This window comes from Sebastes umbrosus, chromosome 5 (genome assembly GCF_015220745.1).
Source record: "Sebastes umbrosus isolate fSebUmb1 chromosome 5, fSebUmb1.pri, whole genome shotgun sequence".
Lineage (NCBI taxonomy): Eukaryota > Metazoa > Chordata > Actinopteri > Perciformes > Sebastidae > Sebastes > Sebastes umbrosus.
Window position 1 is genome coordinate 18,507,670 of NC_051273.1, and position 26,781 is coordinate 18,534,450.

At 33.0% G+C, this 26,781-nt stretch overlaps 2 protein-coding genes across 9 annotated transcripts; one reads left to right on the plus strand and one right to left on the minus strand.

Annotated features, from left to right (window-relative positions):
• Window positions 1–289: 289 nt before the first annotated feature.
• Window positions 290–6,949, minus strand: LOC119488117 (torsin-1A-interacting protein 2-like). 7 transcript variants are annotated; one of them, XM_037769425.1, is made up of 8 exons: window positions 6,806–6,949; window positions 4,410–4,488; window positions 4,218–4,319; window positions 4,028–4,102; window positions 3,503–3,691; window positions 2,452–2,589; window positions 2,018–2,173; window positions 290–1,921 (listed from the first exon to the last, which is right to left on the minus strand). In XM_037769425.1, the coding sequence occupies exons 2-8, from the start codon at window positions 4,444–4,446 to the stop codon at window positions 1,155–1,157; spliced, it is 1,464 nt and encodes a 487-aa protein (XP_037625353.1). In that variant the 5' UTR covers window positions 4,447–4,488; window positions 6,806–6,949; the 3' UTR covers window positions 290–1,154. The 7 variants fall into 7 exon arrangements, with proteins under 7 accessions (XP_037625353.1, XP_037625352.1, XP_037625351.1 ...); XM_037769424.1 differs by having other exon boundaries at window positions 4,218–4,322; window positions 6,806–6,948; XM_037769423.1 differs by having other exon boundaries at window positions 4,028–4,108; window positions 6,815–6,947.
• An 8-nt stretch (window positions 6,950–6,957) lies between these two features.
• Window positions 6,958–20,653, plus strand: LOC119488116 (torsin-1A-interacting protein 2-like). Of its 2 annotated transcripts, none has more exons than XM_037769418.1 (8): window positions 6,958–7,188; window positions 14,920–15,042; window positions 15,167–15,340; window positions 17,100–17,204; window positions 17,296–17,439; window positions 17,563–17,685; window positions 17,787–17,837; window positions 18,748–20,653. In XM_037769418.1, the coding sequence occupies exons 1-8, from the start codon at window positions 7,110–7,112 to the stop codon at window positions 19,530–19,532; spliced, it is 1,584 nt and encodes a 527-aa protein (XP_037625346.1). In that variant the 5' UTR covers window positions 6,958–7,109; the 3' UTR covers window positions 19,533–20,653. The 2 variants fall into 2 exon arrangements, with proteins under 2 accessions (XP_037625346.1, XP_037625347.1); XM_037769419.1 differs by having other exon boundaries at window positions 6,961–7,176.
• The last annotated feature ends 6,128 nt before the right edge of the window (window positions 20,654–26,781 follow it).

A 26,781-nucleotide genomic window follows, 5' to 3' on the forward strand; every position in this document is an offset into this window, starting at 1 on the left:
TTATGCACTTATTTCCACCAAACCTCCTTCCTGTAGTGTGACACATGTATAAAAAGGATCATAGGATGTTCAGTCAAGGCACGTGGTGCCATGTACAGTAGGTTTGAGAGTCGCAGAAAAAGACATTTGTCATAAAAATAATAAACCCTGTGTTGTGATACCTTAAAGTCTGTCTTGTACTGCAGCTCTTTGTGATGTGAAATCCACAATCAAACCAATCTATCTATAATTACATTTGATCAAAGTACAATAGGAATAAAGCACCACAGCCTTTTTTGTCAAGCGTTTGTTTCACAATGAAATGAAACCGATTTTTTTTTTTTTACAAGCATCCCATAGCATAACCATCCCATATTAAGTGTCTCATTTCTACTTGATGCCTTCATCATTATAGTATATGTAAGAAATATTTGGGTCTTTATTGGATAACTTAAGTATTTTTCAACCTGGACCCTATTTTCCCATGTTTTAATGTTTAAGTGACCAATGGGGATTATAGGGCTGTGTATGACAATAATCTAGCGATAGAATACATATCATGATACAGGGGTTATGATTCAATATATTGGGATATATTGAGCTCCTGTTAGCAAGGTGATATATTGCGTTTACATTTTTTAAAATCGAATTTTAGGAAAACTGTCATAGTATAAAGAACACACCATCATATGCATAAAATCTGAGTAAGATTTTTTTTAACTTTTTTATGCATTCAGAACAGTTGGATCTGCATTTGCATTTATTACAGTCCCTGTAACATCCAACATCATCATAGCACTACTTTAATCTTTGCATGTAAACTATTGATTACAAATTTATAGTGGTTTTGAGAATCTATACAGTATCACAAAACGTAATATTGCAATATGTCCAGTATTGAGGGAGAACGCTGTAGACAGCAGCTGCTAAACGGGCTGCAATGTAATTGCTCGGGGCAACCTGGCACCGTCATTTCAAAAAGTTGTCCCTATTAGTCACTTGGACACAAAAACATGGGAAAAATAGGGTTCTCCAGGTTGAAAAATCACAAAAGTTACCCTTTAAAACCACTGCTACTAGCCTCAGAATGACCAGAGTCACCCAGTAAGATGTCTGATAGATAGGCGGTAGTTAAGTGCTTTGACTAAAAGTTCAAGAGTGACTATTAATGTCCCCTAGCACCCTTCATGTTCTATCCTCTCCTCTGCTGCCACAGGCAGGATGAGGTGAGAAATACGACTCCACAGTCCACCGTACTTGTCAAGGTCCATCCTGTCAAAAGACACTGGATGGCCATCGGAGAGGAACTTCTTCTGAAGATGGTCGTCCACCATTTCCTCCACGGCACTCAAACGAGTGTCGGCAGGAATCTCCTCTTCCTCCCCCAGCAGCACCGTGAAGATCAGACAAGTCTTCTTGTAGGCGGCGTTCTCGTGGTCGCAGTAGCGATAAAAAATAAGCGTGGAGCCCGGAGGCAGCTCCTCGAAGCGGTTAATGACAGCCACGGGTTTGTCTCCTTCAAAAGCTCCCTGCAGCTTGCTGTCGATGTCCAGTTTGACCTGGTCGCTGTCCTGGCTGGCTTTGCTGGCTCCGTCGATGTGCAGGAAGGAGGCGTTGAGGGAGGAGGAGAAGGCGGAGGCCAGGCTCTGAGCCAGGCAGTGCAGCGTCCTCTCAGCCCTGTGGCCTGCAGTCAGGATCAGACTGACTGGCTCTGTGGGCTGGGCTGTCTGGAGGTGCCTCAGCAGGTGGATCTTGCTCCTGCTCCAGAGCTCAGCACGCTGGTGAGGGAACTGAGTCTTTACTTTTTCCAATTGCCCGAGGAAGATGTCTATTTGCCGCACATCGTCTTTCTGAGGTGGTGACTCAGGTTGGAAGAGATGCTGCCCCAGGATCATGGCAAGAACTAACACCAATATACCTGCTATCGGGTATATACTACTTCCTGTGAAGAGAAGGCACATGTGTTGTTTCTAGTAATCACAATGACACTAAAAAGAAACAAGAGAAGATAAAAGTAAGGATAAATTAACAAGATTACCTCCATGATTTACAATAACCACAGGAGCTGCAGGTTCAGCTTCAGCAGTCTCCGCAGTGGCCGGACCGATGGTTTCAACATCTTCCTCTGTCTGTGGGTAGGAGGTTGTGATCTCCTCTACATCATTTTCTTCCTTCTCCAGGTCGCTTCCATCATCTGACCAATGTGACCAATGGGAGAGGAAAACTGGTTAACACAAACTAAACTAAACAGACTGCTGGAAGTCACTTGTGCAGCTACATGTTCATACTCCTTCACTGGCTTCCCACCAGAGAACACTGCCTGTTGTGTCAAGGCCGTTACACACCAACAGCTTTTTTGCATTTTTGTGTTTTTGTGTATAAAAACCTTTAGACTGAAACACCAAAAAGCAGAAAGCTAAAGGAAAAAAAGAGAATTTCCAGTCATTGAAATTTCAGAAAAATCAGATTCACCCTCTCCAGCTTCAGTGGTTGTGTTTATAGTGTCTAGGGTTTCTTCATCTGGTCCATCTACTTGGTCATCCTTTCTGTCACCCGGGGTTGGTGGGCTGGTTGTGTCTGGTGTGTTCTTATCCCCAGTGTGGTATTCTCCTGATAACATGAAAATAGCAGCTCAAGTATCAGTGTCAAAGGTCCAGTGCAATGAGAGTTTAATCTCACAGTATTAAAAGATAGGTTCACAATTTTTAAGTCCATCATATAACAATACTCACATGTGCCAACATGCACATTGAAACAGTCGCAATAATAACAATGCGTTAACGCAAATTTGTTTTAACGCCACAAATTTCTTTAACGCATTAACACAACATGCAATTTTTATTAACCTCTTAAGAATTTGACGGATCTTTCTGAGGTTGTAGCATGCTCAGTTTTAAAGCTAGAGTGAAGATACTGGCATCATATGAAACTATGAAACCTAAGTAATCCGTTGGTACCAACCAATACCAATGAAACTGGCATGGCCTTTTTCAAAGGGGTCTCTTGACCTCCCACCTGAAGATATGTGAATGAAAATGGGTCTTATGGTTACCCATGGGTCTCCCATTTACAGACATGCCCACTTTATAATATCAAATATGTTTGGGGCAAGTCATAGTCAAATCAGCACACTGACACACTGACAGCTGTTGTTGGCTGTTTGGCTTGAGTTTGCCATGTTATGATTTGAGCATATTTTTTTAATGCTAAATGCAGTACCTGTGAGGGTTTCTGGACAATATTTGTCATTGTTTTGTGTTGTTAATTGATTTCCAATAATAAAAAATACATATATTTTCATAAAGCAAGCATATTTGCCCACTCCCATGTTGATAAAAGTATTAAATACTTGACAAATCTCCCTTTAAGGTACATTTTAAACAAATACAAAAATGTGTGATTAATCGTGATTAAATATTTGAATCGATTGACAGCCCTAGAGTAAATATAAATGCCCTGGCTCTTTGACTACAATGGATAATGTCTGAATCAGTTGTTATAACGCTTAGACAGGAACACTCACTGGAAATCTCCTCAGCTGTCACGGTTGGTTGCTCATTTCTTGGTGCCTCTCTGTTGTAATCACCATGACTTCCTTTATCGGCCTGAAGCAGCCTGCTGCTGCTCTCTTTCACAATCAGCATGGTGTCGTCATCTGAAGGTGAAGACCCTTCTGTAGGAGGCACCGTCCTCTTTTCAGCTGAATCATCGTCTGTAGTAAAAAACAGAAATCAAGGGTCATCTAAGTTATAGTCTAACTGAATGGCTACCGTTTCATTTTCAATACCTAAGAAACTTATCTTCATTTCTATTCCTTATCTGGTATATGGTCATTTGCTTTTTCTTCAACATACCTTTTGCTTTACAAGCTCATTTACAATAACTTTACATAGATAAGTGTAGGTGAGACATGACAAAATAGTTAACACTGACAAACTTCTGTAACAGCACTGCAAAATGCAGTCACTTTGGGTTCAGTGCAATGAATGTTTGTCTATGAAAGACTATTTGATGGAAAAGAAACATTGATATTATACTGTATACTTGCTTTTAACGTCTGGCATCTCCATTTCTCCACCATTGTCGTTGTTAGTCTCTCTGTTTGTGGATGCAGATGATGAAGCTGAATCTTGTTAGGTGGGACAGAGACCATAATTGATTAGTACAGTAGATGCAGAAACACATTTGGTAAAGACACTATTGAATGGATTACTATTGACCTTGCTTGCACATCTTACCTTCTGATAGCTGCTGCTTGATAATATCAGTCTCCTCCTGTTTGCTCTCATCAAAAGCTGAGACATGATCCATATTTGTGGACGGTGTCTCTTCTTCCTTGCCTTCTGATAAAAAGTGAATAATGGCACATATGTAAATGTTTTGTACACTAGGTATCTGTCCTTTTGTCATTGATGTTTTAGTAACGTTACCTGCTGTGTGGTGGTGATCTCTGTCTTGCTCTGCCATGTCTTTGGATGGGGGGCACGTCACTCAAGAGATGGTTCAAAGCTGCATAAAAAAAAATAGGTATATAGCACATTTTTAATGCTAAATTCCGAGCATATTTATACGTTTTAGACAGATTCATGTCAGATGTTCAAAGTCTCAAGTGATGTTGTAAACCTGCTTGTATAACGTTATCTGACAACAGGGACAGGCTGTTCTCTTTACAACAGTCTTAACTCTCAATTAACATGGTTTGAAACAAATAGAGTGACACACCAAAAAACTGACAATAACCCGATATTTTCAGGTGGAATTTCATTCATTCATTCATTCTCACTGTGCAATATCATTTTCCACTTGTGCAATTTTGTTAATAGTCTGTTTATTGCCAATACTGTATACACTGCTCCTATTGTTATACTTCCTTCTATTTAAATGGTTCATATTTTGTTACACTTTGTTTAGCTCTTTTTTTTACTGTGTTAGCTGATGCATCTTGTTTTTTTGCACTATCCCCTTTGCTGCTGTACACTGCAAATTTCCACACTGCGGGACTAATAATGGAATAACTTATCTTGTCTTATCTTAATGCAAGGCTTCCTGAACTTACTATTCAAACTCAAAGCTGGAAACATTGTCTATTTCGAGTGCCCTGGGGTTTACTGAATAACATCTGGGGGCTAACTTACTGAATTTGTTGTGCTAGCAGACATTGTAAGCTGGCTTGATATACATGACTGGCTTTTCCCAAAAGTTTCTCATCTGGGAAACTTCTCTCAAAAGGACATTGTTTATGGACTTGTCATGGACAACAACAAAGATGACTTTCTGGTGAATAACATTCTCATTCTTGGAAAATTTTACTTGCACAAATCCAAGTATATGAAATTGAAACCTATAGGTTTAATGTGTTTCATTCTGAGTTTATTTCTTAGGCAAGGCAAGGCAAGGCAGCTTTATTTGTATAGCACATTTCAACAACAGGGCAATTCAAAGTGCTTTACAGAAACATTCAAGAACATTGCGACAAAGTGCAAAAGAACATTAAGACATAATTAAAACAGTTAAAGATTAGAAAATAAAAACAAGCTAAAAATAAAAGCTAGGATAGAAACTAAAATAGCGTAAAACACAAAAGAGTAAAAGTTCTAAATGCAGTATCAGATCATTATCTGGTTTAATGAAAGGCAGCCGCAAACAGGAAAGTTTTAAGCTTTGTTTTAAAAGAGCTCAGAGTTGAAGCGGTCCTGCAGGTTTCTGGGAGCTTGTTCCAGATATTTGGTGCATAAAAACTGAATGTTGCTTCTGCATGTTTAGTTCTGACCCTGGGGACACTAAGCAGACCTGATCCAGATGACCTGAGAGGTCTGGATGGTTCATAACACAGCAGAAGATCGGAAATATATTTTGGCCCTAAACCATTTAGTGCTTTGTAAACCAGCAGCAGTATTTTGAAATCAATTCTCTGAGAGACAGGCAGCCAGTGTAGAGACCTCAGAACTGGACTGATGTGATCCACTTTGTTGGTCTTAGTGAGGACTCTAGCAGGTTCTGAATCAGCTGCAGCTGTTTGATTGATTTTTTAGGAAGACCAGTAAAGACGCCGTTACAGTAGTCAAGTCGGCTGAAGATAAATGCATGGACTAGTTTTTCCAAATCCTGCTGAGACATCAGTCCTCTAATTCTTCTTATATTCTTCAGGTGATAGAAGGCTGTCTTTGTAATTGTCTTAATATGGCTGTTAAAGCTCAGGTCAGAGTCCATCACTACACCAAGATTTCTGGCTTGGTTTGAGCTTTTTAACATCACAGATTGTAGGTGAGCACTAACCTTTAATCTTTCCTTTTTGGCTCCAAAAACTACGATCTCATTTTTGTCTTTGTTCAGCTTACATAAAAGCCCTTAAAGTCATGAAAAACAAAAATGCATTGAAACTTCTTAGTATAATAGAAGAATATGAATTACAGGTATACAGCCCTACAGCCCTTAATTTAATTCATTATTATTTTCATGTATAATTTTACATATTGTATTTGTTCTTGTTCTGTGTGCACCTTGTTCTTTTACTCTAATGCAATGACCTATGAGCCATGTTGTTTGTAAATTTGAATTTGTTCAATTAAAAAAACAAAAAACAAAGCAGACATTGTAAGCAAACCTAAGATATAGTAGTTAGCCAGCTAGTTAGATAATAAACATGCTAAAAAGCATTTAACTAATAGAATGAATCATCTGTAAACTGTTGCTTAGCTACCAACTAGCCACGTAGCTAACGAGTTAACTGACAGTTAGCAGGATATTACATGGCTTTACTCTATAAGGACTGCCTTTGTGTGACTTAAATAACATATACAGTTTATTATAAATACTTAAATCTTACCAAACGAACCCTCGATCACATCGCCGTGGAGTATAAACGCAGTATAATAACGCTTCCTTATCTGTTCAGCTTGAAGTGTGTCGCACTGACAGGTCAACAAGATTCAGGCGGAACGTTCTTCAGCAGTTTCCATGGGGATAACTAAAGATGTGGTATTTCCGGTTTCCGGTTCATCAACGTCTGTCGTCCTGTCCGTCACCAAATGGTTCCCCTCACAACTATAGGGAAGTCAGTGAAGCTTGTTTAGTTTGTGAATCGATGTTTCGTCGTCGTTTTGATTAATCGCTTGAGTTATTAAACATAAATGGATTCCAGGGTTGCTGAAAGTAAGACGTCTCGGCCGTTGAGACGATCGACCAGACAGACTTCAGGTAACGTTAAAGGTGAGCAGCGAGCAGGACTGTTGACATGACAACTAGCTAGCTAGCTAGCTTAGCCACCCGAAGCTAGTTTCATATTTATCTTTGTAAGTTTCTCATATTTATCTTTATAAGTATCTCATATTTATCTTTATAAGTATCTCATATTTATCTTTATATGTATCTCATATTTATATTTATAAGTTTCTCATATTTATCTTTATAAGTATCTCATATTTATCTTTATAAGTATCTCATATTTATCTTTATAAGTATCTCATATTTATATTTATAAGTATCTCATATTTATATTTATAAGTTTCTCATATTTATATTTATAAGTATCTCATATTTATCTTTATAAGTATCTCATATTTATCTTTATATGTATCTCATATTTATATTTATAAGTTTCTCATATTTATCTTTATAAGTATCTCATATTTATCTTTATAAGTATCTCATATTTATCTTTATAAGTATCTCATATTTATCTTTATAAGTATCTCATATTTATCTTTATAAGTTTCTCATATTTATATTTATTACTTTCTCATATTCATCTTTATACGTTTCTCATATTTATCTTTATAAGTATCTCATATTTATCTTTATAAGTTTCTCATATTTATCTTTATAAGTTTCTCATATTTATATTTATTACTTTCTCATATTCATCTTTATACGTATCTCATATTTATCTTTATAAGTTTCTCATATTTATCTTTATAAGTTTCTCATATTTATATTTATAAGTATCTCATATTTATCTTTATAAGTTTCTCATATTTATCTTTATACGTTTCTCATATTTATATTTATAAGTATCTCATATTTATCTTTAGAAGTATCTCATATTTATCTTTATATGTTTCTCATATTTATATTTATATGTATCTCATATTTATCTTTATATGTTTCTCATATTTATATTTATAAGTATCTCATATTTATCTTTAGAAGTATCTCATATTTATCTTTATATGTTTCTCATATTTATATTTATAAGTTTCTCATATTTATCTTTATAAGTATCTCATATTTATCTTTATAAGTATCTCATATTTATCTTTATAAGTATCTCATATTTATATTTATAAGTATCTCATATTTATATTTATAAGTTTCTCATATTTATATTTATAAGTATCTCATATTTATCTTTATAAGTATCTCATATTTATCTTTATATGTATCTCATATTTATATTTATAAGTTTCTCATATTTATCTTTATAAGTATCTCATATTTATCTTTATAAGTATCTCATATTTATCTTTATAAGTATCTCATATTTATCTTTATAAGTATCTCATATTTATCTTTATAAGTTTCTCATATTTATATTTATTACTTTCTCATATTCATCTTTATACGTTTCTCATATTTATCTTTATAAGTATCTCATATTTATCTTTATAAGTTTCTCATATTTATCTTTATAAGTTTCTCATATTTATATTTATTACTTTCTCATATTCATCTTTATACGTATCTCATATTTATCTTTATAAGTTTCTCATATTTATCTTTATAAGTTTCTCATATTTATATTTATAAGTATCTCATATTTATCTTTATAAGTTTCTCATATTTATCTTTATACGTTTCTCATATTTATATTTATAAGTATCTCATATTTATCTTTAGAAGTATCTCATATTTATCTTTATATGTTTCTCATATTTATATTTATATGTATCTCATATTTATCTTTATATGTTTCTCATATTTATATTTATAAGTATCTCATATTTATCTTTAGAAGTATCTCATATTTATCTTTATATGTTTCTCATATTTATCTTTATAAGTTTCTCATATTTATATTTATAAGTATCTCATATTTATCTTTATATGTTTCTCATATTTATCTTTATAAGTTTCTCATATTTATCTTTATAAGTATCTCATATTTATCTTTATATGTTTCTCATATTTATCTTTATAAGTTTCTCATATTTATCTTTATAAGTATCTCATATTTATCTTTATAAGTATCTCATATTTATCTTTATAAGTTTCTCATATTTATCTTTATAAGTTTCTCATATTTATCTTTATAAGTATCTCATATTTATCTTTATAAGTATCTCATATTTATCTTTAGTTATAAATTTCTCATATTTATCTTTATAAGTATCTCATATTCATCTTTATAAGTATCTCATATTTATATTTATAAGTATCTCATATTTATCTTTATATTTATCTCATATTTATCTTTATAAGTATCTCATATTTATCTTTATAATATCTCATATTTATATTTATACGTATCATATTTATATTTATAAGTTTCTCATATTTATCTTTATAATATCTCATATTCATCTTTATACGTTTCTCATATTTATCTTTATATTTATCTCATATTTATATTTATAAGTATCTCATATTTATCTTTATAAGTATCTCATATTTATCTTTATAAGTTTCTCATATTTATCTTTATAAGTATCTCATATTTATCTTTATAAGTATCTCATATTTATCTTTATAAGTTTCTCATATTTATCTTTATAAGTATCTCATATTTATCTTTAGAAGTTTCTCATATTTATATTTATTACTTTCTCATATTCATCTTTATACGTTTCTCATATTTATCTTTAGAAGTATCTCATATTTATCTTTATTAGTTTCTCATATTTATCTTTATACGTTTCTCATATTTATATTTATAAGTATCTCATATTTATCTTTATATGTTTCTCATATTTATATTTATAAGTATCTCATATTTATCTTTATATGTATCTCATATTTATCTTTATATGTTTCTCATATTTATATTTATAAGTATCTCATATTTATCTTTATATGTTTCTCATATTTATATTTATAAGTATCTCATATTTATCTTTATAAGTTTCTCATATTTATCTTTATACGTTTCTCATATTTATATTTATAAGTATCTCATATTTATCTTTAGAAGTATCTCATATTTATCTTTATATGTTTCTCATATTTATATTTATATGTATCTCATATTTATCTTTATATGTTTCTCATATTTATATTTATAAGTATCTCATATTTATCTTTAGAAGTATCTCATATTTATCTTTATATGTTTCTCATATTTATCTTTATAAGTTTCTCATATTTATATTTATAAGTATCTCATATTTATCTTTATATGTTTCTCATATTTATCTTTATAAGTTTCTCATATTTATCTTTATAAGTATCTCATATTTATCTTTATATGTTTCTCATATTTATCTTTATAAGTTTCTCATATTTATCTTTATAAGTTTCTCATATTTATCTTTATAAGTATCTCATATTTATCTTTATAAGTATCTCATATTTATCTTTATAAGTATCTCATATTTATCTTTATAAGTATCTCATATTTATCTTTATAAGTATCTCATATTTATCTTTATAAGTTTCTCATATTTATCTTTATAAGTATCTCATATTTATCTTTAGTTATAAGTTTCTCATATTTATCTTTATAAGTATCTCATATTTATCTTTAGTTATAAGTATCTCATATTTATCTTTAGTTATAAATTTCTCATATTTATCTTTATAAGTATCTCATATTCATCTTTATAAGTATCTCATATTTATATTTATAAGTATCTCATATTTATATTTATAAGTTTCTCATATTTATATTTATAAGTATCTCATATTTATCTTTATAAGTATCTCATATTTATCTTTATATGTATCTCATATTTATATTTATAAGTTTCTCATATTTATCTTTATAAGTATCTCATATTTATCTTTATAAGTATCTCATATTTATCTTTATAAGTATCTCATATTTATCTTTATAAGTATCTCATATTTATCTTTATAAGTTTCTCATATTTATATTATTACTTTCTCATATTCATCTTTATACGTTTCTCATATTTATCTTTATAAGTATCTCATATTTATCTTTATAAGTTTCTCATATTTATCTTTATAAGTTTCTCATATTTATATTTATTACTTTCTCATATTCATCTTTATACGTATCTCATATTTATCTTTATAAGTTTCTCATATTTATCTTTATAAGTTTCTCATATTTATATTTATAAGTATCTCATATTTATCTTTATAAGTTTCTCATATTTATCTTTATACATTTCTCATATTTATATTTATAAGTATCTCATATTTATCTTTAGAAGTATCTCATATTTATCTTTATATGTTTCTCATATTTATATTTATATGTATCTCATATTTATCTTTATATGTTTCTCATATTTATATTTATAAGTATCTCATATTTATCTTTAGAAGTATCTCATATTTATCTTTATATGTTTCTCATATTTATATTTATAAGTTTCTCATATTTATCTTTATAAGTATCTCATATTTATCTTTATAAGTATCTCATATTTATCTTTATAAGTATCTCATATTTATATTTATAAGTATCTCATATTTATATTTATAAGTTTCTCATATTTATATTTATAAGTATCTCATATTTATCTTTATAAGTATCTCATATTTATCTTTATATGTATCTCATATTTATATTTATAAGTTTCTCATATTTATCTTTATAAGTATCTCATATTTATCTTTATAAGTATCTCATATTTATCTTTATAAGTATCTCATATTTATCTTTATAAGTATCTCATATTTATCTTTATAAGTTTCTCATATTTATATTTATTACTTTCTCATATTCATCTTTATACGTTTCTCATATTTATCTTTATAAGTATCTCATATTTATCTTTATAAGTTTCTCATATTTATCTTTATAAGTTTCTCATATTTATATTTATTACTTTCTCATATTCATCTTTATACGTATCTCATATTTATCTTTATAAGTTTCTCATATTTATCTTTATAAGTTTCTCATATTTATATTTATAAGTATCTCATATTTATCTTTATAAGTTTCTCATATTTATCTTTATACGTTTCTCATATTTATATTTATAAGTATCTCATATTTATCTTTAGAAGTATCTCATATTTATCTTTATATGTTTCTCATATTTATATTTATATGTATCTCATATTTATCTTTATATGTTTCTCATATTTATATTTATAAGTATCTCATATTTATCTTTAGAAGTATCTCATATTTATCTTTATATGTTTCTCATATTTATCTTTATAAGTTTCTCATATTTATATTTATAAGTATCTCATATTTATCTTTATATGTTTCTCATATTTATCTTTATAAGTTTCTCATATTTATCTTTATAAGTATCTCATATTTATCTTTATATGTTTCTCATATTTATCTTTATAAGTTTCTCATATTTATCTTTATAAGTATCTCATATTTATCTTTATAAGTATCTCATATTTATCTTTATAAGTTTCTCATATTTATCTTTATAAGTTTCTCATATTTATCTTTATAAGTATCTCATATTTATCTTTATAAGTATCTCATATTTATCTTTAGTTATAAATTTCTCATATTTATCTTTATAAGTATCTCATATTCATCTTTATAAGTATCTCATATTTATATTTATAAGTATCTCATATTTATCTTTATATTTATCTCATATTTATCTTTATAAGTATCTCATATTTATCTTTATAATATCTCATATTTATATTTATACGTATCATATTTATATTTATAAGTTTCTCATATTTATCTTTATAATATCTCATATTCATCTTTATACGTTTCTCATATTTATCTTTATATTTATCTCATATTTATATTTATAAGTATCTCATATTTATCTTTATAAGTATCTCATATTTATCTTTATAAGTTTCTCATATTTATCTTTATAAGTATCTCATATTTATCTTTATAAGTATCTCATATTTATCTTTATAAGTTTCTCATATTTATCTTTATAAGTATCTCATATTTATCTTTAGAAGTTTCTCATATTTATATTTATTACTTTCTCATATTCATCTTTATACGTTTCTCATATTTATCTTTAGAAGTATCTCATATTTATCTTTATTAGTTTCTCATATTTATCTTTATACGTTTCTCATATTTATATTTATAAGTATCTCATATTTATCTTTATATGTTTCTCATATTTATATTTATAAGTATCTCATATTTATCTTTATATGTATCTCATATTTATCTTTATATGTTTCTCATATTTATATTTATAAGTATCTCATATTTATCTTTATATGTTTCTCATATTTATATTTATAAGTATCTCATATTTATCTTTATAAGTTTCTCATATTTATCTTTATACGTTTCTCATATTTATATTTATAAGTATCTCATATTTATCTTTAGAAGTATCTCATATTTATCTTTATATGTTTCTCATATTTATATTTATATGTATCTCATATTTATCTTTATATGTTTCTCATATTTATATTTATAAGTATCTCATATTTATCTTTAGAAGTATCTCATATTTATCTTTATATGTTTCTCATATTTATCTTTATAAGTTTCTCATATTTATATTTATAAGTATCTCATATTTATCTTTATATGTTTCTCATATTTATCTTTATAAGTTTCTCATATTTATCTTTATAAGTATCTCATATTTATCTTTATATGTTTCTCATATTTATCTTTATAAGTTTCTCATATTTATCTTTATAAGTTTCTCATATTTATCTTTATAAGTATCTCATATTTATCTTTATAAGTATCTCATATTTATCTTTATAAGTATCTCATATTTATCTTTATAAGTATCTCATATTTATCTTTATAAGTATCTCATATTTATCTTTATAAGTTTCTCATATTTATCTTTAGTTATAAGTATCTCATATTTATCTTTAGTTATAAGTTTCTCATATTTATCTTTATAAGTATCTCATATTTATCTTTAGTTATAAGTATCTCATATTTATCTTTAGTTATAAATTTCTCATATTTATCTTTATAAGTATCTCATATTCATCTTTATAAGTATCTCATATTTATATTTATAAGTATCTCATATTTATCTTTATATTTATCTCATATTTATCTTTATAAGTATCTCATATTTATCTTTATAATATCTCATATTTATATTTATACGTATCATATTTATATTTATAAGTTTCTCATATTTATCTTTATAATATCTCATATTCATCTTTATACATTTCTCATATTTATCTTTATATTTATCTCATATTTATATTTATAAGTATCTCATTTATATTTATAAGTTTCTCATATTTATCTTTATAATATCTCATATTTATATTTATACGTATCATATTTATATTTCTAAGTTTCTCATATTTATCTTTATAAGTTTCTCATATTTATATTTATAAGTTTCTCATATTTATCTTTATAAGTATCTCATATTTATCTTTATAATATCTCATATTCATCTTTATAAGTTTCTCATATTTATCTTTATATTTATCTCATATTTATCTTTATAAGTATCTCATATTTATAAGTTTCTCATATTTATCTTTATAATATCTCATATTTATATTTATACGTATCATATTTATATTTATAAGTATCTCATATTTATCTTTATAAGTTTCTCATATTTATATTTATAAGTATCTCATATTTATCTTTATAAGTTTCTCATATTTATCTTTATAAGTATCTCATATTTATCTTTAGAAGTATCTCATATTTATCTTTAGAAGTATCTCATATTTATATTTATATACTATAATAAAAAAAACTTTATCAATGTAGACAGTCCTCAGACTTGGAGATTGCAAGCAAAATGAGCTTTATGTTAACATGTAATAATTCTTTGGAAATTATTCTACAGTGGTTGGGGACACTCACTCAGTAAAAATAATGTCTTTCTGCTCCTTCTTTAGCATTGAGTTATGAAGCGACCCCCAGAGGTCCTCTAAAGAGGACCAGAAAAGGTTTAAAAACTCAAGCTCCTGTTGCAGCTGTCAATGGTTCCAGAGATTCGGAGACTCACTCAGAGGATGAAGGTGGGATGCTCCAGTTAACAGTATTTGTTTTAGTAATTACTATGAAAGTTATAAAACCTCAGTCTGTACTATTCAAGGTGTTGGTGGTGGTGAAATACTGAGACTCCAATTTCCCTTTTAACAGCGTCCCCCAGCAAGAAGAAGCAGCCGGACACTGGAGAAGCAGTGGGAGGCAGCGGTGATGAGAATAAGATGGATGTCCAGGAATCAGTTGAAGATCCTGAGAACAATGAAGACCAGGAAATGGATCTTATACAGGATCCCTCTCATGACACTGAGCTACCAAAAACATGCAAAGGTAAGGGCTGCCACTAATATATATTTCCATCATTGATCAGTCTGACTATTTTTTTTGGTTATTCATTATAAAAAGAAGAAGAATCTCCCTCACAATTCCTGAGCCAAAAAAGAAAACTTCATATTGCTTGCAACCAATAGTCCACAATTTAAATTTAAATCATTGACAATTATATACAACTCAGAAAGGCAGTACATTCTCACACTTTTGCTTGATAAATTACTTAAAAGATTAACAAATTATCAAAATGTTGATACTTTTTTGTATGATTGACTAACCAATTAATCGACTAATTGTTTCAGCACCAGCCAAAGTTACATGCTTAGTGATTTTGGTAAATAATGCAATGTTATTCGAGCACAGTAGGGATGCAAGGATCCAACTTTTTCAGTCCTGATACCGATAGCGATACCTGGGCTTTGGGTATCGGTCGATACAGAGTACCGATCCGATACCAGTGTTTGAGCCAGTGTAATAAGCTTAAGTATGCCTCACTTTGTGGAAGTGACTGTGATCATTCGTTTATGTGTAAGGCAAAGGCTTGACTTAAACATCGCTTTCCTAACATTGTAAAACAAAATGTAACAAATAAATACAAAGATAGAAATTTACTGAATTATTTATTATTAAAATAAATCGTGCACCAGTAACATGGTAAAAAAAAGTCTTCAATATTAAAGGGATTGTTTGTAACTTTTTAAGCGTATAAATGTAGCGGGTCGGGACACATGCGCGCTCCCAAATGCGCGCTCGCGTGTGGCTGCTGTACTCATCTCCTCTGCCTGCTTGCCTTCACTCAGACAGCGCGCGCGTTCTCGCGTACTCGCTCCACCTCTGGACGTGAACGCGCGCTCACTACACACTGCAGAAGAGTTAGTTTAGCTCTGAGAATATATAGTGAATGTACAGCGGACGTTTGGGCAGAAATAACTGCTGCAGCTCCTCCAGACCAACAGATGTTTTCAATGTCTTGTGAAGTGACGGGGCTCTGCAGGGAGAAACTTTGTCGTCTCGTTACCGACCGGGTGCCGGTGTTTTCCTGCGGCTGCGGTCGGAGATGAGACGTTACTCGCTGCAGAGCCCCGCTGCCTCAGCCTGCCTCAGCCTGCGCTGAGGCAGGAAAAGCCAACACTAGGATCAGCATTGATTCATGGAGAGACCTTCGTCTGGTCAGCTAACATTACTGCCAAGCAGCTGAAATATAGAGTGATATTGTGGTTTTAGCTGACGTGTGTCGCTTCACTGTTTTGAGCGATGCTCGTTCATGTCTATGTAGAGCGAGCAAGCGCGAGCTCAACGCTGACTTTCATTGATTTCACGGCCACAGCTGTAGCTGTTAACAAGCATTTCTAAAAGTTACAAATAGTCCCTTTAACTGGAATTACAATTCAAGTGTAAACCTTTTTAATGCAGCAACAAATTGGTCAAAACTTAAACAGGAATTCATATTCTTATATATAATGTATATAGTATATAAACATAAAATTGAATAGATGGGCCCCATAGTCACCGATACCCGATCCAGCTTTTTGAGTCGGTATCGGTGCATCCCACACCAAAGCAGAACAATGAATTAATAATTACTTACTTATCTATTAATTTGCTATGCATGCAGGTACTATCAAATGACAAACATGGCATCTTGGTGTACTTTGATTATTTATGGCATTATTAACTTTTGATTCCCAAGACATCAGAATTTATCACTGGCAGTTTAACGGTTTTATCTAAATCAAGGTTTTCTCTCTGTTTATATCAGGCGCCCATGGAGATATAAATTTATCCCCTCGTGTTGTGCTCGGTGAACGCTACAGATCCAGTCATGCTGTAAATGAAGATGCAGACAGGATAAAAACCAAGCGAGGTAGGAAAAGCCTATAGCTCCATTCTGCATGGGGACGATTACATCAAGGGAGGATAATACAGTCGTCCTAATCTGGCTTGTTTGTTTTCAGTAACACAATCAACAAAAGGATCTGTAGTACCCACCAAGTCTGCCACACAAATCAGACCAACGGCCAACAGCAATGATTTGCCGATTCCCAAGGTCACCATGGCCGACTACAAGAAGACGATGGAGGCCAAAGCCATGAGCCCTGGTATTATAGACATTTCTATTTAGCCAGATTGTAGTCAAGAAAATTGCAATTTCCTGTCCAATGGATTTACATCTCTAAAAGATTATCCAATTTTTACATTGATAAATTCTGCCTCACCTTTAGGTTTGCCGACAGTTAACCACCATATCCCAAGTGTGTATCCAGCCTTGGAGAAATCCTACAGAACACGACAACGAGTGAATAACATCCCGCCACAGAAAGAAACTATTCAGCACAAAAAACAAAGTATTGCAGCAGCTTCAACTGAATATTTCAGTCATTAGCAACATCTAATGTATCTGTGGCATGTTTTTACATTGATTTAATGAGATTTTCTCTTTTACAAGGGATAAAGAAAGCAGTTGTTATCAAGAGAAGCTCTGGATATTCCTGTAGAGGTAAGCTAAAGTCATTTTAAAAGTGCTATTGATAACATTCAACCACTGTACGTTGTACTCTTCCTCTCCTGTTCCATTGCTTTCACTTCACAACAAGTGGTTCCCAGTTCGTTGCACAACCTGCATATTTTGTGGTCGAGTGGAGTCAGGCAGACAGACAGTCATGTCAAGTGATGAATCTTTTGTGGATGAGTAATGAAGTCATTTTGCAACATGTAGCTATAGGCCTACATTAGGTGTATGTGTGTGTGTGTCGCTCTCCCACTGCTGTAATTCAGACGTCCTTCAAGATGGAGCGCTGAGATTGATTTCCGGGTCACAAAACGGAGGAGACGAGGAGGCACAAAATTGAGAAATTAAAAGAGCCCTATGGCTGTTAGTAGTAGTTCTTGGTTTTGTTTAAATATGCCAAATTGTAATTTTATGGGTATTGTTGTTCGGACAATTAAGCTAAGACAGCTAACGGTACAACATTCACATAGAGGCGGCCTCCTTTATCGCTGAGCATTTGGGATTGGTACCAGAGTGAAGCCAGGCGCTTAATCCGTTTTTTTCCACACTAACATGCAACTCGATCACTGACGACCCAGAGAAACGTGATACCCTTGTCATTATACTATTGACTCACAAGCCTTGTTAGAAGTGAACCGAAGTGAGAACCAAACGTCAGATATCTTCCACAGAGATAAACAAAACATTAATTTTAGACACAATTTTTTTAAATGATTAATTCACAATCATAATATTTTTTTGCACCTTTTTAAAAGCTCTATGGATGTATCATTATTTGTTTTAATTATTCAGCTACATAATTATCAATAAGACCTTTAATTACATTATATTTACACCCAGAAACTTGTTCTACATTATTTGCAATACAACATTTGAATGTGGCCTTGTGTCCTTCCAGGATTCATGTGGTGTTTATGGCGTTTGGTTCTCTTGGTGCTGCTCGGTTCGGCCCTCTTGCTGGCATGCAAGATCATCCCTGTACTCAAAAAGACTGCAGATAGTGGATCGCATCCATCCAGGGCTGTAACGCCAGAAATATTTGCAGACCAGTTGTCTCTTCTTGAGACTCAGTTTCCTAGTCAGCGGCCTGACTTGTGGAAGAGGAGCAAGATCCACCTGGAGAAGCATCTGAAAACAGCCCATCCTACAGAGCCAGTCAGTCTGATCTTTACTGCAGGCCGCAGGGCTGAGAAGACGCTGCACTGCCTGGCTCAGAGCCTGGCCTCTTCCTTCTCTTCTGCCCTCAACGCCTCCGTCCTCCACATCGACGGAGCCAGTAAAGCCAGCCAGGACAGCGATGAGGTGAAGCTGGACATTGACAACCAGTTGCGAGCCGCCTTCGGAGGAGACAAACCCGTGGCGGTCATTCACCGCTTCGAAGAACTGCCTCCAGGCTCCACCCTAATTTTTTATCGCTACTGCGACCACGAGAGCGCCGCGTACAAGCGGGTGTTCCTGTTGTTTACTGTGCTACTTCCTCAAGACGAGGTCAAGAGCGAGCTGAGTCTCAAGGGAGTGGAGGAGATGGTGCACGACTATGTCAAGGAACGGCTGGTGGACTCCAGCAACCACACTGGCTTCAGTGAGATGGATATTGACAAGTACGGTGGACTGTGGAGCCGCATCTCCCACCTGGTCTTACCTGTGGTGTCTGAGCAGAAAGTAGAGCAGAAAGGATGCTGATGAGCCGTCAGAGAGGAAGTCAGAGTACCACTTTGAACCAGCCTGATCCGTGCAGGAGCTATGAACCAGAGAAGAAACATGTCAATATAACGTGTGTGCTGTTACATTTCACATATAGACTTGAATTAAAATGTTTGAAGGTTGTATTGATCGCTCTCTCTCTGTCGGAGATGAGATTGTACTCACGCAGCAGTACAATGCCCATCAGTGGCACGATCATTCCACCTCCAAAGTAGGGTATGAAATGCATATTCTCATGCAGATTTTGTATACAATATATAGTTTGACTGATTTGTTTTCTCCTTGTTCTATATCATAAATCTGCACTTTGTTCAACAGCTTTTTAACCCATTTAAGGAGAGTTTTTGGTGAATTGTCAGCATGATTTCTTCTTTGGAACTGACAAAAAAAATTTAATTTTCCGTTGACATCTGTTGTTTTAGGTGTAAATTCATATTTCTGGTTCTGTATCAAATCTCTCAGACAACTGTATATTTCTGTTTAATATCCCCATTGATATGTGTGTCCCTTCATTTAATTATCTTGTGTACACAATTGGATTTGCACTGAAAATGTTTGCTTTAACTATCCTTCTTATCAAGAGTGCTGGCTTTTATTAAGATAACTATTTTATATTCTTTCTTGTTTTCTGAATATGTATATTTGTGATATGTTGTGTCTTTCCTAGATTGGAATATTTTTTGATAGCTGTATATATGTATTGAATATAAAGAAAAAGCTTTGTTCTTTGCACCTGTTGTCAAGAAACGACTGAAATGTATTTAGAATGTTTTCAACTCAGAAACATACAGGTTCTCACTAAGTGATTTGAATTTGTAAAAATTAAATATTCGTTAGCAAGTCACGAAATGTGCCTTAAACACACTCATTGGACTATATCTGAAACACTCATCAGTTGTTTGATACTGTAACTTGACAAATTCAGAACCCAAACAAGGTTTCTCTGCTTTTTTTCTGATTTGTGCACATTTCAAAATACAGAAACATGTTCTTTACCATGATACCACTCATTCCTCTTATGTTGTAATTCTGAGATGAATTTGTTTTTGCTCACATGAATATGTGTATATATTCAATAAAGATTATTTTGATAACTTGAAGAGTTAATAATTAATGTAGCTCACGGTTGCGCTTCCTCTCTGTGTGCCTAGTTTCTGTAACCATGGTGGAGAAGAGTCCTCCACTGGTGACATTTGACTTCATAACAACTGAAGATCACTTGGACTTTTCTATGTGTAATAAAGCCAAGAATATGGACCTGCTTTTGTTAATAAGTAGTGTTAGATAAGTTATAGTTAAGAGATAGAGAGAGTGAAGGTCCCACAACATCTGTCAGTGTACGGTATCCAGCTTTGGAATCAGGAAGTTCCAACTGTAAAACACAGCAGGAGTTCAATCATTTACTAAGATGTTGAGATGTATGACTCAGTGCTGAAGATAATTAACTATTTATGGATTAAAATAACATAGCAGAAGTTTAATCAATAGATAAGGGATTGATAGGTGTGCCTCAATATCTTGGCAATGGTTTGATAATTGGGTTAGTCATCTACCTGAACGTGGACATAGCTGAAGGTTGCTCCCTTCCAAAGAACCATAAAAAGGATTATAAATGAATCACGCCCTGCTGTAGACGCAAACATGACTGGAGATAAAAAAAATTAGGGCCAAATTATTTATTTTTTTTTTTTTAAAGTTATTTTTTTGGGGGCATTTTCCATTTTTATGACAGGACAGTGGATAGAGTCTTGAAAGGGGGGAGAGAGAGAGTGGATGTGGAAAGGGCCACAGGCTGGATTCGAACCCGGGCTGCCGCGGTCAGGACCAAGCCTTAATACATGGATGCCCGCTCTACCAACTGAGCTAACCCAGGCGCCCGGGCCAAATTATTTTTACAATTTTTATTATTTTATTTAGTATATAAATATTTGTTTACATGGTAAACAACTGTGATTTACACATTAACATTAATAATTCAATCTCAACCATTCACATGGGTTTTACTTGTGTTTGGATAGTTGTCTACATTTCTCTTTTTGAACTCTGTAGAATTGCTGCTGACTGTTGTCTTTTTGTTCGTTCGAATGATGACAGTAATAACATGACACCAAATTAGTTCATAAAAGAAAAAAAGACATAAGGAAAAGAAGAAAAGTAAAGATCCTTGTGGCCTGCACCTACTGCATTGCTAGACCTTGAATATAGCTTATTGTCAGTCCTTGTATTAAAACCCTGGAAGTTAATTTCAGTAATCTGAGTGATCTGCAACACTTTTGTCCGCGAATTTGTCTACATAGTCCTCTTATCATTTTAGTTTTTCAATCCAGAACAAAAAGGGATTAAAATGCAATTCAGTTGAGTGGCATCATGCACTGCTATAAAAGTATTTTACAGTGTGGCTCACACGAGAATAACACACATTAACAGTATTACAGACATCTCTGCTGCTATTTATTGAACTGCCTATCGAAGTACCAAGGATGATTTATGCCTAGTTGTATGTTGTCTTTGTGGAAAAATTCCGATATTATATCAAGACAACTTATGGTAAAACTTTATATCTTTATCACTCTCATTTCATATTCATCACCGTGACACATTTTATTCATCTTTACACACTGAACTAGGCATTTCCTCAACCTCAGATACTCAAGAACAGGCTGAGTCATGACGTCAGCAGACTGACTCAGACTTTATGATCCACAGTATTTACTGTATGGGCTCTAGTTTCATCTGATTGACTTACCTTTGCCCTTAAACAAACCACAAGGGAGGAGGTTCATATCACGAGTGAGTGCTCCACATGTGCAATCCTTCTGATACCATCTATGTTTATGAATACAGTATTTCAGCTATATGAAGTAGAGCTTGGCTTGTTTTTCATAAGAGAAGCACAACACCAGGGTATGATCACACCGCTAAAACATTCCCTCCGTGATGCCTGCGCCTGGTACATGGAGATACATAAGTATAAGTGAGTGTATCTTCAGCAAATATTTGCAGTGTGGCCTTGATGAGGTTAACTCTGATAAGAAGAGACATGACCTAATTTATTAAACTTCCTTCGAAGGAGGTAATAAGTAAACACTGAAACATGTTTGTTTAGTCTACCTGGTGTGTGCTGGTATGAAATTAGACAGCATTTTCAACTATGTTGAGATTTGAATCAATCAATCACGAGGCCCCAACCATTGAAACACAATTTCACATTATCAACATACATTTTAATAACCTTTACAAAAGCCACTATTTAGATAGAGAAAGATGGATTTATTTTTTCCCCCAGGGAAGGGGGGATTTGCAGGTCACAGCAGCAGAATACGAACAAACCACAATATACAGAGAATAGTGCAAAAACAAGTGTCATACATAAGTACTAATGTAAAAGTAAAAAGTATGCCCTAATAAGCATTGTGCATGCATACAAGTGTGCAAATAGCAGTAAGGAAACTGGGATTTTAATACAATTTTAAGGCTGCCAATCGATTAAAATATTTAAACGCGATTAATCGCATGATTGTCCATAGTTAATCGTGATTAGCAAATTAATCTATTATTGGAAATCAATTAACAAAACAAAACAATTACAAATATTGTCCAGAAACCCTCACAGATACTGCATTTAGCATAAAAAATATGCTCAAATCATAACATGGCAAACTCAAGCCCAACAGGCAACAACAGCTGTCAGTGTGTCAGTGTGCTGACTTGACTATGACTTGCCCCAAAACTGCATGTGGTTATCATAAAGTGGGCATGTCTGTAAAGGGGAGACTCGTGGGTACCCATAGAACCCATTTTTATTCACATATCTTGAGGTCAGAGGTCAAGGGACAGTTTTTCCTCGCCAAAATTTTGCCTAACTTTGGAGCGTTATTTAACCTCTTTCGCCACAAGCTAGTATGACATGGTTGGTGACAATGGATTCCTTAGGTTTTCTAGTTTCATATTATAAAGTAAAATAGTGGCGTTAAAAATATTTTGCATTGAAAGCCCTATTAAATTTATATTCATGAATAACTTAAAAAATGCGTTACAAAATACATGAATCTGAAAAACAACCCTGAATTACATGCAAACAAAGTACCAGCACACTTTCATGCACTTTCCTACTTTTCCTGACATTTAAATAACCCAACAGCGACAGCTACAGCGAAACACAAGTTTCCAACTAAGAGGATCACTGAGACGGTAATAACGATCCATTCAGCTGCTCTGAGCTTCTGTGGTGAAAAACAGAAAAACAGAAATGAACTTGCATCTTTACTGTAATGTATGACTTGTTATTGTGTAGACAGTTGTCATGACAATACAACATGTTATCAATGTTATTGTCATGATGATGTTATCAATGTTATTGTCATGATGTGGACAGGCTCTCACCTCTTTTCTTTGTTGCTTCCTCCATTTTGGACTCCCTGTAACAGAAAATAGTGACAAATATTATTTTGTTCTTCATAAGAATCCACACTATATTTCATGTGTATTATTATCATTATTCACACAGTGCTATTCTACACGTCATTCACCTATTTTGCTTCTCCCCAGTATTGCTGTTCGTTGAGTACTGATTATGAAATCCCAAATTACAAACAGGAGAATCCACACTGTGTAAGCGACCATCACTTTCAGAAGCCAAGAGTGTTTCCTGTCTCTGATTCTTATTCCAATCCTGCAGTTTTCAGTCTCCATAACACCAACAAAGATGACAGCAACTGTGTGGGAAACAGATTTGGAAATAAAAGCAAAGAGATGATGCGAGCTGCGACATTGGTTAGCTTGTCTCTGTCATTTTAAAGCAATAGTTTGACATTTTGGGAAATGTGCTTATTTGCATTCTTGCTGAAAGTTTGTGACAAAACCAAGCACCACCCACCGGCTGGAGCAAACTATCTCATTTTATAGCTAAACAGTACATTACAACATTTTATTACATGAGTAACTCAAAACTCATGCACTACTAAAAATAGCCTTTTATCATATTTGCTCAAAGTTACCAACTGCAGCTTTAAAGCAGCACTAGGTAGAATTGGAACAAATATTATAAAAGGTATTTTTATAAAATGGTCACTATATCCTGACAGTAGTACATGAGACAGGCAAGATATGTCAGACCGGAGGAAAACAACCAATCAGAGCCGAGCTGGAGCCTTGCCGTCTCTGAGCAGCTGTCAATCACTCTCAAACTCCGATCAAACGGTCAAACTAGGCAGCACTGATCAAATATGAATTAATATTCTGTTACTCTAATGCCTGTTTCTCGCATAAAATGTGAAAAATTGTGATCCGGCAGCCATGTTGAGATAAGTCGAGGAAATCCCAAGCACCGCCCACCAGCCGGAGCAAACTTTCTAATTTTACAGCTAAACAGTACACTACAAGATGTTTCTGAAAACATTTGAGGAAAGCTATAGGCATTACAGTAACAGAATATAGATTCATATTTGATCAGCGCTGCCTAGTTTGACTGTTTGGTAGGAGTTCGGGAGTGATTGACAGCTGCCTCTGTTGAATGAACAGCCAATAGGAACGCTGTCTCTCTGAAATGAACTGTGATTGGCCAAAGTCTCCTGTCACAGGCTACATTTTTGTAAAGCCTGAAAACAGAGCCATGAGGAGGTGCGGAAGTCTAGTTTTTCCTCAGAACACTTGAATTACAATATGCTGAAAGGTTATTATGGAATTTTTGCCCAATGATGCCAAAAACATTCTGCCTACTGTCACTTTAACTCTCAGCAAGAATGCAAACAAGCGTATTTCCCAAAATGTCAAACTATTGCTTTAAAGACATTAAGCAAGTCTTTTCACAGAGAGAAATGAACATAGTAAAGTTGACTACTTTAACAATTAAAATCCGGTGAATCACCTTACTTGTAAAAATCTGATGGATGACGGAACACACTTTGACAGTGATGTCACAGATCTCCTTTCTTGAACAGAACAAAAGAGAAACAAAAACAGCTGTGCACAAAGTGTTGATGTAAGGGTCAAGTCAAATGTTCAGGCAGAAGAAGAGGAAGTTGAACTCACAGTTCATGACTGGGTCCAATTGGCAGACAGAGGATTACCAGCTCTACGAAATAAATCACTATCGCCATACACACAAGAGTAATGAGAGTGATCTAAACATGCCCACACAGAAACACATATACACACACATTACATATAACCATTTATACAATTCAGGCATTTGGATGTAGATTAAGAGAAATGTTGTACACCACTTATGATTACTCACGTTAATGGGTTCAGCCACACAAAACAAGACCAAGGTCGAGAATTCAACTGCTGCACAAAGCAGACTCCACGTTATCTTTGACACCTACATAAGAAATAAAATACACTTTCAATTATATTAATAAACCTGAATAATTAGTATCCATTAGGTTTGTACACATAAGCAAAGACTGAGCCTACAAATGACATAGCATGTATAGCTATATGCTGATCTACATGGGCTTTTACATTAGAGAGAAAAAAAATACATTTTTAAAAAGACATAAAACATTTCAGAAAAAAATATGCACTTATACAAAAATGCAAACCATAAACAGAAAATGCGTGCATGTAAATAACTCTCTATATAGTTTTTATTGTTAGTGGCGGGGTCTGCCATTTCAACACGTTCTCACCCCAACTCGTCACATACTTTCTAACGCGCTGGGCACCCCAACTATGATGCTCCACTACAGTCGCAGTAAACATGTAGTTAACATTGCGAATTAAAACAAAAACACTTGCTTAGGTTTAGACAACAAAACCTCTTTGTTAGGCTTAGGAAAAACAACATGGTTTGGCTTAAAATGACTATGTTTGTAAAGTGAAAGTGAAACTTAACGTAACCGTAAGAGAAGTCTTAGACCTGTGTTTGTTGGACCCAGTGGGCTACCTCCGGGTCTGAGAAGTGAAGCCAATGCGGAAGGGCCTTAAACTTGTGTTTTTTCTAATAGCTAGCAGGGGGCGACTCCTCCTGTTTACAAAAAGAAGTCTGATTGTATAGAAGTCTATGAGAAAATGACCCTACTTCTCACTTGATTTATTACCTCAGTAAACATTGTAAACATGAGTTTATGGTCTCAATTGCTAGTTTCAAGTCTTCTTCAATACAGCGTGATAGACCATAAAGCAGGGTATACTTTAGGGTGTGGCTACCTTGTGATTGAGAGGTCGCTACCACGGCGTTGTCCAGTCTGGGAGTTGTCCGTGTTTTCGTCTTAGTACTTTAACC